The sequence below is a fragment of the Leucoraja erinacea genome, chromosome 33, assembly GCF_028641065.1.
Source record: "Leucoraja erinacea ecotype New England chromosome 33, Leri_hhj_1, whole genome shotgun sequence".
Taxonomy (NCBI): domain Eukaryota; kingdom Metazoa; phylum Chordata; class Chondrichthyes; order Rajiformes; family Rajidae; genus Leucoraja; species Leucoraja erinaceus.
In genome coordinates, this window is record NC_073409.1 from 15,881,619 (window position 1) to 15,897,351 (window position 15,733).

At 44.2% G+C, this 15,733-nt stretch overlaps 1 protein-coding gene across 2 annotated transcripts in view; it reads right to left on the reverse strand.

Annotated features, from left to right (window-relative positions):
• Positions 1–2,840: 2,840 nt before the first annotated feature.
• Positions 2,841–15,733, reverse strand: part of anp32a (acidic (leucine-rich) nuclear phosphoprotein 32 family, member A) — a 34,580-nt gene continuing 21,687 nt past the window's right edge. The window contains exons 2-7 of one of the 2 annotated variants that reach the window (XM_055661447.1): positions 14,955–15,104; positions 13,457–13,579; positions 12,048–12,246; positions 8,753–8,892; positions 5,542–5,602; positions 2,841–3,965 (exon numbers count right to left, since the gene is read on the reverse strand). In XM_055661447.1, coding sequence (XP_055517422.1) covers positions 3,907–3,965; positions 5,542–5,602; positions 8,753–8,892; positions 12,048–12,246; positions 13,457–13,579; positions 14,955–15,104 — 732 coding nt within the window. In that variant the 3' untranslated portion in view covers positions 2,841–3,906. The remainder of the gene's footprint in view (positions 3,966–5,541; positions 5,603–8,752; positions 8,893–12,047; positions 12,247–13,456; positions 13,580–14,954; positions 15,105–15,733) is intronic. The other variant, XR_008726123.1, reaches the window with a different exon arrangement.

Here is a 15,733-nt window from a genome sequence, read left to right on the forward strand (position 1 = left end):
CGTACAGGTTTGTAGCTTTGGTGAAAATTGTAAAACTGTCCCTGGTTTGTGGGATAGTGCTAGTGTGCAGGGATCGCTGGTTGGTGCTAACTCGGTGGGCCAAAGAGCATGTATCAGCGCTGGATCTCTAAACTAAACAAAATCAACTAATTCAGAAGCTGAATTTATATCTCCACACATTTGACTCTTATATCCTTGCCTAGTTTGCTCTGATTTTCTAACTTTTGCTTTCTCCTATTCCCTTAGATTCTCTTGATTTACTCATCTGTAACTGTCCTTTGCTTCTCATTCATTCCCTCTCTTGGGCAAAGCTACTGACAGCCGATTTTCCAAGACTGGTCCTGACCTCAAAAGTGACAACACTGTGCCCTCTTCTCTCCTGTCTTGATTAATAGACCATGCTTCTTTATCATTCACTACCAACCCCATATCTCTCTCTCTCCCCCCCCCCCCCCCCCCCCCCCCCCCCCCCCCCCCCCCCCCCCCCCCCCATATAGCCGAGCCATCCATTGTTGTGATTTTGTCTGTGGCTGGTATCCTTTGAGATACGTTCCACTAACTGCAAAGGGTTAGAGCAAGATGTTCTGTGACCACGTGCCTACTTCTTTGAGTTAAGGGGGTATCCACCTCTTAAAATGTGCAATCCATGTATCCCTTAGCCTAGAGTTGTTGCGGCACGCCTGTCAGCATCCAAGCTCCAAATCCTGCCGCTCAAACTGAAGGTCCCAACCAGAAACATCACCCATCCATTTTCTTGAGATGCTGCCTGACCCGCTGAGCTACTCCAGCACCTTGTCTGTCTGCAGTTGTTCGTGTCTCCATATTGGAGGCACCTCCCACAGATGGGCGGTAGGGTGGCGCAGCAGTAGAGTTCTGCCTTACAGCGCTGTAGACCTGGGTTCGATTCCGACTACGGGTGTTGTCTGAACGGAGTTTGTACGTTCTCCCTGTGACAACGTGGGTCTTCTCCGAGATCTTCGGTTTCCTCCCACACTCCAAAGATGTGCAGGTATGGAGGGTAATTGGCTTGGTGTATGTGTGAATTGTTCCGTGTGCGTGTGTAGGATAGTGTTAATACGCGGGGATTGCTGGTCGGCGCGGACTCGGTGGGCCAAAGGGCATGCTTACGTGCTATATCTCTAAACTAAACTAAGATGTAATCACCCAGACCACAAAAACATCTAGGAATCCCCACACGCAACAAGCCACAAGACTGAGATCCTCTGCCAAGCTTAAAAAGAGCCCCTTAATATTTGGTCTAATCTCTGCACATTTTAGTAGAGTTAAAAAAAAAGAAAAAAAAAAAAAAAAAAAAAAAACAGGAAATACTCACCAATCACATACCTGGTGAGTCCCTCCAACCGAAGGCCAGCGTTGAGAAGATCCCATAGACATTCTCGGCAATGTCCTCTCGCTCCATCAAAGCATGCACTTGGAGGTGGCTACATGCCAAGATTCAGTCGTAAACCATGCTGTAGCTTCTCTACTTTCTTTTTATACTCAACACACCAGGTAGTCAACTGAAATTAATTGTCTGTATGTTGTCTCAATCCAGATCTTCCAGTTCATCCATTTAAATTATAGAACATACAATACAGCACTGGAACACCACACCACAATGTTGGTGTCAAATATGATGCCAGGATTTTTAGTTCAGAGATACAGCGTGGAAACAGGCCCATCAGCCTATGCAGGTCCCCGTACACGAGGACTACCCTACGCACTAGGGGCAATTTACAATCTTTGCCAAAGCCAATTAACCTACAGATCTGCACGTCTTTGGAGTGTGGGAGGAAACCGCAGCACCCGGGGACAACCCATTGGGTCACGGAGAGAACGTACAAATTTCATGCAGAGAACACCCATGGTCAGGATCGAACCCGGGTCTCTGATGCCGCAAGGCCACAACTCAACCACTGCGCCTCCTGTTAAACCATCTCATCTCAAGTTTAACTGATCTCATCGGCCTGTACATGATCCATATCTCTCTATTCCCTGCACTTCCACCCGTTTATCCAAAAGCCTCTTAAATTGTTTAACGGTTCTTCCCTCCACAACCCTCTGGGGCAGCCAAGCTCAAAAATACACCACCTTCCAAAGTCCTCATCTGTGTTTTAAATAAGCAATTTCTCATTCTGAAATGATGTCCCAGCCAAGTACTAGACTCCCTCCTCAGGGGAAACAGGGGAAAACACCCTTCAAACATTCACCACTGTCGAGAACAGTCAGAATCTTTTAGGTTGTAACATAATCATTCTTTGAAAGACCTTTGAATGTAGTAGGTCCAATGTTTCTTATGATAACCCCACATTCAACCCAAGGAACGTCTATTTGCAGTTGGAACACCAGTTAGTGATAGCAAGGGAATGGGCTCAATTCCCCAGCACGAAAACACTGCTCCCCTTCAGTGTGAACAGTTTAGAGATACAACATGGAAAGAGGCCATTCGGCCAACCGAGGTCATGCTGACCATCGACCACCCGTTCAAACTTGTTCTGCTAGCCCACTGTCTCATCCACTCCCTACACGTTAGGGTCAATTTACAGAGGCCAATTAAACTACAAACCTGCACGTCTTTCGGCTGTAGAGGAAACATACGGTCACAGGATGAACGTGCAAACTCCACGCAGACAGTACCCGGGGTGAGGATCGAACCCATGTTTCTGGCGCTGGAGGAAACGGCTCCACCAGCTTGCCCACGGTGCTGCCTGGTGCCTTCAGCTATGTCTCAATTGTGCCGTTTAAGTAGAAATAAACAGCACCCCAAACGTTTAAAACCACACCCCACAAACACCGACCCAGCTACTGGTGGTCCTAACACTCAAAACCAGTCACAAAAATTGTATATAAAAAAGGATTTATTGAAACTGTTGAATGACAAAAAACAGACACAAAACTAAGTTTGGCTTCGCTGAGGAAAAAAAACAAAAAAATGCGTCAATCTTTTGTACAGATGAAATATTGACTAGGAATATAGTCACCCCGGATATGAAAGTAAAAGTCTGTACATTCACTGGCATTTCTTTTTCCCAGTCCTAGTCAACTTCACTGACTTCTCCAAGATAAGAAAATACAATTCTGCATTAATATTATGCCCTCAAATGTATGAAAACATGCCCATTCAACACTACATGCTTTACTTATTCTTCTGCATAAGGATGCTTGTAAAAAAATTCATCAAAGTGTACAGCACAAGCGGGAAAATAAATTGCAGCGTTTCTTCTCTATGGAATTCAGATTATATATATTACAGACCAAAAAGTAGCACAGGGTGCTGGCAAACCAGGGTTCAAACGTAGTTTTGTTTTATTACAACGTGTGTTACACTACCAACCGATCAATCAGGACTACAAGTTAAATGGGTGCCATTTTCAGAAGTGCGGGCTGTAAGCGGGGAAGGACGTCGGGGAAATGTGCGAGTGAGCTTTGGTCACTATTTACAGAAAACTTGTCTCACAGCTACAAGAGCCAGGGGGGAAGGAAATGACAGGTGGGGAAGGACAATGGGGATAGTTTAAAAAAAGTGAGCATCACTTTCCAAAATTGGCAACCATTTTCTGCACAATACAAATTTTTGTTTAGAATATGCCACTTGGTATTTGTTTGCTGTGGATATGATTCGTGATATAGTTTAAAACGGCTGCTGGAACCGAACATAATAACCAAAAAAAAAAAAAAAAAAAAAAAGAGACAATTACTTAGATTTGGGCCTTGCCCATGTTTGCTAGAGGGGCATTTCGACCAAATTCACAACACCCAGTGGGGAACCAGAACAGGACATTTCAGAGCAGAAGGAATGGGAGCGACCCTCCCATAATCATCATTCCCACAGCAACAATAGGATGGGGTTCGGAAAAGGGCGAAAACAGGTAAAAACAACCAGTCACGAAAGTTAACGTTGGAAATTTAATCATCTTCCTCGCCTTCATCTTCAGGTTCTCGTTTCCTCTTCTGGCCTTTGACTTCTTTTTGGGGGGGGGGGGGGGGGGGGATTCAAAGGGAAAAGAAACATTAGAGTAAAGAACAGCAAAGGTCACACATTTAAAAACAGCCCAGAGTTGCTATAACGTGGGACGGGGAACCATCTGATCTACTTAGCAGCATGCTGGTTCTTAAAAGCAATTCTCAGTCAAAAAAAAGTTTAATCTAGGGAAGGTATAGAATAGGAAGCTACCATTCAAATACTCACTATCATGCATTTAAGAAGGAACTACAGATGCTGGAAAATCGAAGGAAATGGGTAACGTTTCAGGCCGAAACCCTTAAAGGGTTTCGGCCCGAAACGTTTCCTATTTCCTTCACCCAAAGATGCTGCTGCACCCGCTGAGTTTCTCCAGCATTTTTGTATACCCTCACTATCATGCCAAGCCCCTGCTTCCACACACAAATAAAACACTACCAGGGTTGATCCCATTCCGCACCAAGACCTGTGCTACCAGCTCTCAGCTAGAATTTTTATTTAACACTTCTCCCCAAACTCTAACCATCTTCCATCTCCTGGGAGAGGAACGCACCAAAATTTCCACCAACCTCTGCATATTATCTCCCAAGATGGTTTTGACTTAAGCTATTTTATTTGTGCCTGTTTGGCTCCATGACAAATACTGTTTAGTTATTTTGTAACGCTCTTAAATGTGGGGCAATGTGTTTAAACTTGGGTTCCTTATGCTTTCCTCAAATCTAATATGTTCCAATATTCCTCCATGTTCTCAACGCCCTACCAAAGAACAGTTCTTTCTGCCTGCAGTTATCAATAGACAATAGGTGCAAGAGTAGGCCATTCGGCCCTTCGAGCCAGCACCGCCACTCAATGTGATCATGGCTGATCATCCCCAATCAGTACCCCGTTCCTGCCTTCTCCCCATATCCCCTATTTTTTTAAGAGCCCTATCTAGCTCTCTCAACTTCCCATCACATTAAAGGCTTGAGTTAGACCCAACCCAACAATCATCATCTTTCATAGAGTAGAAACCTTTTCCAACATGCAGAACTCCTGGGCCATTGCATCCCCTCGGGATTCATGTAAGCCCTCGTCAAATATACTTAAAAAGGATACGCAAATAGGTTGCATTCGGTTAAGCAAAACTTCAATCGGCAAAAAGATTGTGTGCAACTCATTGTATTCTGACACAGTGAATTTTTACAGGCCGAGATCGTGTACTATTCGTAAAGCAAACACCAGATTCTTAATCAAGAGCACATGGTGTTAAAACTAAAGGTTTGAATATTTGAAAAATTGGAATGCTTGTAAAGAGAGGAAAACTGTGGATTCTTTCAGTTGTTAACTACCATGTTCTGTATTTCCTATGTATATATCACCTGAAGCACCAAGTTAACCTCAACCCCTTTGCCCCCTATTCTATTCTGCCAAGCTTTTGTCGAAACTGCCATTTGGACGACTTAACCAAATGGGATTTTTGGGAGCGTTAATGTTACACATGGTGTGCCGAAGTGTCTGTGTATTATTTTATAACTACGTCAATTCATAAATAGCCTAGAGATGATGTCGTCGGGAAGCCCAGATAGAGGCCCTGTACGCACCTGTTTGTTCTTCCTCTTCCTCCTCTTCATCTATTTCGCCATCATCCTCTTCATCCTCATCCTGCAAATGCAAGAAAGCTTACCCGTTAGCACCAAATAAATCTCAACAGGGATCAATGTTAAGTGAAATTTCTCATCTTCAAGACACAGCTTTATAAGACATTAAATTTCTGGCCACTACCCAATAAAAGCTAATATTCCAAGGTGATTCTCAGGAGTGTTGCCAAACAAAATTTACCATTGTTTGGGAGAGGCAAGAAAAGGCTGGTCAGAGGCAGGGTTATAAATGACCATCTTTAAGGGGGGGGGGACGGGGGGGGGGGACGACGACTCAGACTGGAGGTGTATTGAGAAGCTCCAGTACCCAATATCCAAGCACATATCCAACAATGCCGGCATTGGCAAAAGGAACTGCTCTCTATTAGGAATTCATCTGTCTGCTTCAATAGTTCAGGTAGACGCCAAGACATCTAGTGCACCAGTTAAAGCAGCAAACTCTCTAACGCACGGCAGGCCTAGATAGAGTGGATGTGGAGAGGATGTTTCCAGTACTGCCTCAGAATAAAAGGACATACCTTGAGGGCGGAGTTGACGAGGAATTTATTTAGCCTGAGGGGAGTGAATCATTGCCACCGACGGCTGCGGAGGCCAAGTCATTGGGTATTTTTAAAGTGAAGATTGATGGGTTCTTCATTAGTAGGGTTATGGGGAGAAGGCAGGAGAACGTGGTTGAGAGGGAAACTAAATCAGCCAGGATCGAATGTCAGAACAGGCTCGATGAGCCGAAAAGGCCTAACTCTGCTTCTATGCGTCATGGACACTCCTTCCTACAATGTCAACCACTTGCAATGACGATGGAAGGTGCTGAATTAGTTCATTGCACCCGAGCAATTTTGAGACGTTCGAAAGATATATTAAGAAAATATAAATACTAGTACTTTTCCATGGGACTCCCGAGAACCATTCAACTGTTCAAAGAAATCATTTGAAGGAACCCAATTCTGATAAATCACAGAAGACCCTACAGGGCATATTCCTAATCATAATGGAGTTGCTTTGCAGTTGTTCCCGATCTGGCCAGGAATTTTACTCTTGACTTATACAGCCCCAGTAGAAGCTACTCCTGCTTTGGTGGCTGCAACTTCGGTGTGCCCTGAACTTTAGCAATGTCTCCACTGAACTTCCCTCTTCAAACTTGCATCTCCTTGTATTATTATCCCCAAAGTTTCCTTGTAGTTCAGCATTCAATTTATTTGCTAATGTTCCTCCGAGTATCTTGTGATTAAAGTGCTTCATAACAAAGCTCATAACATGGAGAATGTACACATTTAGCAAGTTAAACCTCATCAGCTCAGCTAGGATTGAAAAGTAAACGTCTCATTCCACCACTTTCATTAAATTAAATGCCCACGGATAGAGAAAAGTAATTCATCTCTCCGCTGGTGCAGAAGTATAGTCTGAAGCAGACCTGCATTGCTAGTCCAAGATTCACACTGTCCAAAGAGATAATCTGATGAGTGGTATGCATCTAGAAGAAACCATCAAACAAATGTATTTGACATACTGTGGCACAGTGGAGGAGTTACTGTGTCGCACCGCTAGAAATCTGGGTTTGATCCTGACTACGGATTGCTTCTGTGTGGAGTTTGTGTGTTCTCCCTGGGACCGAGTTGGTTTTCTCCAGGTGCTCCGGTTTCTGTCCACACTCCAAAGACATGTAGCTTTGTAGGTTAATTGGCTTCTGCAAATTGTCCCTAGCGTGCAGGATAGAACTAGTGTAGGGGTGATCGCTGGTTGGCGCGGACTTGGTGGGTCAGTGGGCCTGTTTCCACGCTGTATCTCTAGACTAAACCAAAATGTCGCAGCTTTAGCGTGTGATGTTTGGTCTTTTTTTGCAGCCTCTCCAAATGGGGTTGAGCAACTGAGTGCACCTTTAACAGTGTGACAAAGTACAAGCTACTTCACAAAGAGAACATGAGAGAAAAAGACAAACGCTGGGAATGAAGCATGATGAGCAAATACAGGCTAGTTGAAAATATTTGGTTTGGGTCCTAAACACAACGGAATTTGACTGGGACAGGTAGCAGCGAAAAATTGCAGCTTCAATGCGGTAAAAGCTTTTCAAGTAAAAAGTTTGCTGAAAAATGTTTTGCCTTCCTAACCTGCTCATAGTCTGTGCAGAGAAATGCACTGCCATCTATGCGTATCGTTTCACAGGGTCAGATCTTGAAAACCATTTCTGGTCAACAATTACCACTGAACTGCTATAATGTCGCAAACATTTTGCATTGAGCAACATCCCAGTAACAGATGGGATTTTTTTCCCTTAATAAAGAGGGCACCAAGGATATTTGACGACATGGTGACGAGGGGTTGCTATCAGTCCATCAAGCAGGCAGGCGAGATCCCAGATTAAATGCCTTATCTAAACAGGCAGCATGCACTCAGTACTGCCCTGTACATAAAATTATAAGGGGATAGATAGGGTAGACAGTCAGAACCTTTCTCCTCCTCTCCTCCTCCCCCCCCAGGATGGAAATATTCAACACTACAAGGCATAGATAAAAGGTGAAAGGGGAGGGGGGGTTAATGGAGATGTGCAGGGCTTTTATTTTTACAGAGAGTGGTGGGTGCCTGGAACGTACTGCTAAGGGTGGTGCTGGTGGAGGCAGATAGGATAGTGGGCATTTAAGAAGCTTTTAGATAGCACATGAAAGTACTGGGAATAGAAGGATGTGAATCATAAGCAGATAGAGGCACAGAGTCTCATGCCCAGAGTAGGCGAATCAAGGGCCAGAGGAAACAGGTTTAAGGTGAAGGGGGAAACAATTGTAATAGGAATGAGGGGTAACGTTTTCACACAAAGGGTGATGGCCGTATGGAATAAGCTGCCAGAGGAGGTAGTTGAGGCTGGGACTATCCCAATATTTAAGAAACAGTTAGATAGGTATATGGATAGGGCAGGTTTGGAGGGATATTGACCAAACGCAGGCAGGTGGGACTAGTGTAGCTGGGACATGTTGGCCTGTTTCCACACTGTATCACTATAATTCTATGACAATGAGATGAGATTTAACTTGGCATCATGTTGGGCACTATAGTGTTCCTGTGCTGTACTACATTCTGTTCTACAGAATGTACCAATAACTTTGGAACCAAGGTCTTGTCTCGTGAATTGGGCAGGTAGTGGGGGCTCTGCTGCAAACCATACCTCATCCTCTACGCTGACAACTTCCTCCTCCTCTTCATCCTCTTCCTCCTCATCCTCCTCTTCCTCCTCCTCCTCCTCCCCTTCTTCATCTTCGTCCTCTTCACACTGAGCTGCCTCATCACACTCTTCCTCGTCAACTTCTGCGCAGCAAAGGTAAAAAAAACAAAAACAAAATTAAATTAACGCAATGCAAGAAAAGGAAACCGATGGCTTTGAAATTATTACGTCGATGAAATGGTTACAATGGCATCCAAATGCCCCGAGAGCTCGGACCACGTGGACAAGGGGGCAGAGTGGCGCAGTGGTAGAACTGCTGCCTATCAGCGCCAGAGACCCGGGCTTATTCTTTACTGCGAGTGCTGTCAGTGTGGGATTTGTACGTTCTCCCTGATAGCACATGGGTTTTCTCCAGTTTCCTCCCACATCCCAAAGATGCATAGGTTTTTTGTAGGTTAATTGGACTCTGTAAATTACCCCTAGCATGCATTATGCAGAAGTGGGATAACATGGAACTAGTGTACAGGTGATGAATGGACAGCATGGACTCAATGGGCCGAAGTGCCCGTTTCCACACAGTGTCTCTGAACCAAACTAAATGCAAATCAGACAGATGAACCATTCAGTGATCTTAAGGCACTGGGGTGTACTATATTCTTAAATCTAGGTCAAACAGCTGCCTCTCCAGACTCTGTAATGTCAGAATGAATTATGGATAAAGGCAGGCCCTATAGAAAATGGCTGAAAAGAGGTAGGATAGAAGGCAGGCAAACTAAAACCACCCGTGAACCCATTCCTTATTATGTGATGGTTCTCTTTATTAACCCCCCTCCCCCAAAATGTCACCATCACTTAAACCACACAGGCATCAGAATGCAACTGAAACACTTAGTCAGTGTGACAGTACAGAAGGCAGAGCGAGCTCGTACAACCCCCCCCCCCCCCCCCCCCCCCCCCCACTCCATTAAGCAACATTTGAGGTAAATTACAAATCCTTTAAAAGACAAATGCTGCAGGAATATATTTGCAATTCCTCGTGAAATTTTAATTAACGATCTGGAGCTTTCAGCAGCACCTCCCCCTACCCAGCCACAAACCCACCTGTCACATCAATGTACTGGTACAAACAATTGTTAAAGACTGCAGTTTGTGGGTTTGTTTGCTTCCGTTGGTATTACTTGCTACAAGTCGCAATATGACTGAAGACCGAAGGATGAACTTGTGTACGAAACTGCATCCTGCAATCCAGCCTCTCCTGGGCAGTTTGCAACCAGGTGGACACATAACCTAATATTAAAATCAAAGAGGCAAGAAATCCTTGCTATTGAGCTGAAGAATCTAAAAGTGTTGTGCACACAACCCCTCTCTAGGGTGGTTAACGGTTAGAGACTTCCACTTAACTGGCATTTCATACACTAACACAGAACAATTAATATCCTTCCTTATTTAATTTTGATTGGAATTGAACAAGGTCACAAAACGGTGTTTCGCATATGATTGTCAGCTCTCGCTTGACCAGGTGCAGAAGTAGTTTAAGGGAATCGACAAAGTAAGATTAGACGTATTACCTCTTGTCTGGGAATGTGGTGGAGGGAGGATGGTGAATGTAAATATGAAATAGTAGAGGAGATAACGAAGGGTTTAACTTTGGGAAAAGTTACAGTAGATCACCCGCGCCCCCTCCACTTGTGGCATAGGAATGTTATTGTAAATGGGAGCCATGATTGGCTCAGAGAAGGGATGGTGGTGATGGCTGCCTGAAAGGCGAGATAGAATAATGTCACGATGCCCTTGTATTGTATTTGACTTGTATCTGGTGTTGAATAAGATTAACATAAGCGAAAAGTATGTTATGACTAAAGAAATAATTGGTACTCATGTAGTAAATTGTATATTTTCGTATAGTTGTGTGTAACAAAAGCGAAAAGTTGTTTACTGTACAGTATAACTGTCGGCTAATTTGCTGTGAAGTCAGAGAAGTGTTGAGCAGTTTTCTGCTGCCACCTCTCCATATCATGCAATAAAGTCTCTTGAAGCAAACCTGCAAAGTCTAACTTTTCATTTTTTTATTTTATTTCCCTCTAAATTAATTTCTTCCACACACAAAGTCTTCCCTGGGCCTGGAACTAGCTGGGAGGACAGTAAGCTTCTCGCCATGGATCAGAAGCGTTGCATATTCATGGTATTAAATGGAAATGTGACTTGGTTTAGTGGTTAAGAACAAATCGCAAAACCAACGCTTGAAAATGGCATCACTGGTAGATAGGATGGTCAAGAAGGCTTTCCACACACCGGCCTTCATTAGTCAGAGTATTGGGTATAGAAGGTTAGCACGAGACATTGGTGACGCAACATTTGGAGTATTGTGTTCAGTTTTGGTGTCCGGATGGGCAACGCAGCAGAGTTCATCGAGCCACTGCCTCACAACTCATTTCCCAAAAAAGGATTTCAACATAGAACAGAGCAACACAGGAACAGGCCCGCCTGTCCACAGTGTCCGTGCCGAACATGATGCCCGCCAAAGGTTTCTTTCCACCTTTCGGCAGTTGTACAGGGCCCTGGTGAGACCACACCTGGAGTATTGTGTGCAGTTTTGGTCCCCTAATTTGAGGAAGGACATTCTTGCTATTGAGGGAGTGCAACATAGGTTCACACGGTTAATTCCTGGGATGGCGGGACTGTCATATGCTGAAAGAATGAAGCAGCTGGGCTTGTATATTCTGGAATTTAGAAGGATAAGAGGGGATCTTATTGAAATAAAAGATTATTAAGGGTTTGGACACACTAGAGGCAGGAAACACATTCCCAATGTTGGGAGACTCCAGAACCTAGGGCCACAGTTTAGGAATTTAGAACGGAGATGAGGAAACACTTTTTCACACAGTTGTGAGGTCTGTGGAATTCTCTGCTTCAGAGGGCGATGGAGGCTGGTTCTCTGGATACTTTCAAGAGAGAGCTAGATAGGGATAGCGGAATCAGGCGTTATGGGGTGAAGGCAGGAACGGGGTACTGATTGTGGATGATCAGCCATGATCACATTGAATGGCGATGCTGGTTCGAAGGGCCGAATGGCCTACTCCTGCACCTATTGCCTATTGTCTTTCTCTGGAGGTGCAAATGCCATTGGTCAGAGAAGGTGTCAGGTGCACAGAGCAGGTATCCGTCGCCCACTAAAACGTTGCCAACGGCAAATCAAAGAGCAAGTCTACACTGTCAGGAAGAAACCCGGGGGAAATTTACACCAAGTAACAGATCTGGATAAAAAGGGATGTTGGGAAAATAAAATTCACAACTGTACCATCATCATCCTCGTCCTCGTCATCTATCCCTTCCAAATAGGCCTCAGTGTCTGAGTCGGGAGCTTCCTTATCCTCACGATCGTATCCATCGAGATAAGTCAGCTGCGGGAGAAACCTGAAGACGTTTTCTCTGTAGTCGTTTAGATTTGTTACTTCACAATTAAAAAGGTCTAGACTCCGCAGGCTATCCAACTTTTTCTGCAACAGAAGCGGGGTGAAAAAAATACAAAGTCCGAGGGTTAAATGTAGATCAGACGCAATACAAATGTTCCAAAACTCACTCCACAATCAGCATTGGAAGCAGCTGTCAACAAATTTTTAGATGCACCTCAAACCCCCCCTATTTTTATGTTCCATTATCACAATCTATGCAAGGGAAATGGATTATTTTTTTAAAACTATTGGAGGAACTCAGCAGATCAGGCAGCATCTGTGGAACGAAAGGGCCAGATGACATTTTGGGTCACGACTATTCTTATGTGTTGTCCCTCTCTCTTCATAGATGTTGCCTAACCCAACGAAGTACCTCCAGCAGTTATTCCCCCTTTACACACACAAGGTGGCGGGTGAATGGAACAAGCTGCCAGTGGAGGTAGTTGAGGCAGGTACTATTGCAACGTTTAAGAAACATTTAGACAGGTACATGGATAGGATAGGGGTAAAGAGTTATGGGCCAAATGCAGGCTGGTGGGACTAGTGTAAATGGGACATGTTGGCCAGTGTGAACAAGTTAGGCCGAAGGGCCGATTTCCACTCTAAGATTCCAGCATCTGCAGTCTTTTGAAATGGAAATATCGTTGGAAGCATTACATTTATTATAGGATCAATTTATTAACTTTGTCGTGGAGGTTTCTCCAGTGCCATGAGATTCCAAGCACTACCATGGCACAAGTTAGCCTGTCAACAAGAGTAGAACCTCTGGACTACACAAAAGTCGCACATCCGCCTCTCAATTTTGGCACAAGAGATCAACAATACAGTGACATAAGACATAAAGATAAATGCAAAATGTCTGTATATAAATAACAAAAATTGATGATATTTTAGCAGGTATATTTGATTTTCATGAAAAGGACACATTTATTTAAACATCCAACAACTCTGGGAGATGTTCTTTTAACTTTCCAAATCAAGGTGATTAAGTTTCCTCCTTTCCCTCTTAGTGTTGGCAAAACTTGTCATTATGCCATTTGATTACTAACTTGCCCAATAATTTCAAATAAACGATTAAAAAGGTGGAACTTTACACAACACCACGTTTTCCTAAGAAAAGCAACCAGTAAGGATGAAGAGACTGGAAGCAGATCCTCAGTCTTTATCAGGTGAGGGTTATTGTGAAGGAGTGTCCACACATGTCCACCTACAACAGAACATGCAAAAACCAAGCTTTGGATTCAGGGATACTCACCAGAGGTTCTATTGTGCCGAGATCTTTTATTTTGTTTCCGCTGAGGTTGAGATGTGTGAGATTCGGACATTTTTCTGCCAACACTTCTAGACCTCCCGAGATTCTGTTATCGCTTAGTTCGAGCTAGGCACAGAACAGGAATAGCAAACCATTAAATCAAACCAGAATTTAAGATTATTAAGGGTTTGGACACGCTAGAGGCAGGAAACATGTTCCCGATGTTGGGGAGTCCAGAACCAGGGGCCATTGTTTACGAATAAGGGGTAACATTGAAACATAGAAAATAGGTGCAAGAGCAGGCCATTCGGCCCTTCGAGCCTGCACCGCCATTCAATATGATCATGGCTGATCATCCAACTCAGTATCCTGTACCTGCCTTCTCTTCCATACCCCCTGATCCCTTCAGCCACCAGGGCCACATCTAACTCCCTCTTAAATATAGCCAATGAACTGGCCTCAACTACCTTCTGTGGCAGAGATCCATCTAAGCCATTTAGATGGATCTTTCACACAGAGAGTTGTGAGTCTGTGGAATTCTCTGCCTCAGGTGGAGGCCGGATCTCTGGATACTTTCAAGAGAGCTAGATAGGGCTCTTAAAGATAGGCGGAGTTAGGAGATATGGGGAGAAGGCAGAAACGGGGTACTGATTGGGGATGATCATTTATGGCTCAGGGCCGAATGTCCTACTCCTGCACTTATTGTCAATTATCTAATTTAATGAAGCAAAGTTGAGTGCCTGGAGTAAGGGGAACGCAGCCCATCGATCTCACTTGAGGGACAATGTATGTTCAAGAATTCAAAGCGATCTCTCCATTGCATCGCTCCATGCTTGGGAGACACATCAGACCATTCATTGTCAAAACAAAGTCCAATTCAGTATAACAGAGACTAAATGGAGGTGGAGATAGACAAGAAGGAGGGACTCGACCCAAAACGCCACCTATTCCTTCTACCCAGGGATGCTGTGTGTCTCACCCGCTCAGTTACTGCAGGATTTTGTGTATATCCATGTGTTGGGGGGAATTTGGGAGCTTTGAGATAAGTGAAAATGAAACCAGGTTTACACTGTAGGAAGTGGACAGTTTCTACCTAATGGAAAACAACAGTTGAGATACACAGTGGCTGATTCATCTGTAAAGAGCCAGTAAGATCTTCAGGCCATCTGTCTCCTGCACCAATAAGACAATGCAGTTCTTTAATGGGCACAGACCAATATTGGTCACCATCATTATTTCGGCAAGTGAAAATTCAAAGCTAATGAATCACTTCTAAAGAATTAAAGTCTGCGTGTGAAGAGAGCTTCAAGGATGAAATGACAGGGGGTTATTTACACAGGAACATTTATTTACAAAGTGCAAGGTACAATGTCAAGGTTGCTCTTGCTTTAAATTTGGTTCCACTTCCACCACCCCTGGAATTGTAAACTTTACTCATACTCCAGCCACTTGAAATGTGTAAACCATATATCCCAGAAGCAGCCTGTAGCATTTTACTCACCTTCTTTAGTTTGTTTAACTTTGGTAGGTTTGCGACCGACAATAATCCTACGTTGATCGTGCTAAGGAATTCCAATTCTTCAAACTCATCCGAGAGGCCCTCGATTCTGCCTTCGATCGAGCGACAGTTGTCGAGAACGAGCTCTTTCACCTGGGGAGACAGATGGGAAAAAAAGTTAAGCAGGGGAACGGGTCCTTGGGTGCAGGTGCCAGTACAGAGCAGCACAAGAGGCAGGGCGTGGCTGTGAGCATTCCCCTGTGAGGACATCTTCACACAGCACACAACTCAAAGAGACCAGCAACCGCAGCTTTTCCAGACCTCGTGTAAATCCCACGAGTCAGAGACACCAGAACATTTCAATAATGGCACACTTGTTTACTGGTGCCACAATAAACTTTGACTTAATTGAAAGATGATTTAACCATGATCTAATGCAGAGGAGACGGACCAATTAGGAGAGTAAAGCACCTTGAAGCCAGCTTTTATCTTTTATACACAAAGCAACCAGGTACAGGTAACATAGCAGAGGGAAGCACAAGGAAGTACTACAGATTCAGCCACTCATTGTCCCCACTCTCACCTCCACAAATCGTTTTAAGCTAAGACCATCAGAAGGCAGGAGACTGAGACTAAAGGCTAATTCAAAGGACCTGAGATGCTGCTTTACAAAACAAAGTGCTGGAGTAACACAGCAGGTCATGCAGCATCTCTGGAGAACATGGGACAGGCAACGTTTCGGGACAAGCGTCTTCTTCAGACTGATTATGGTGGATTCCAAC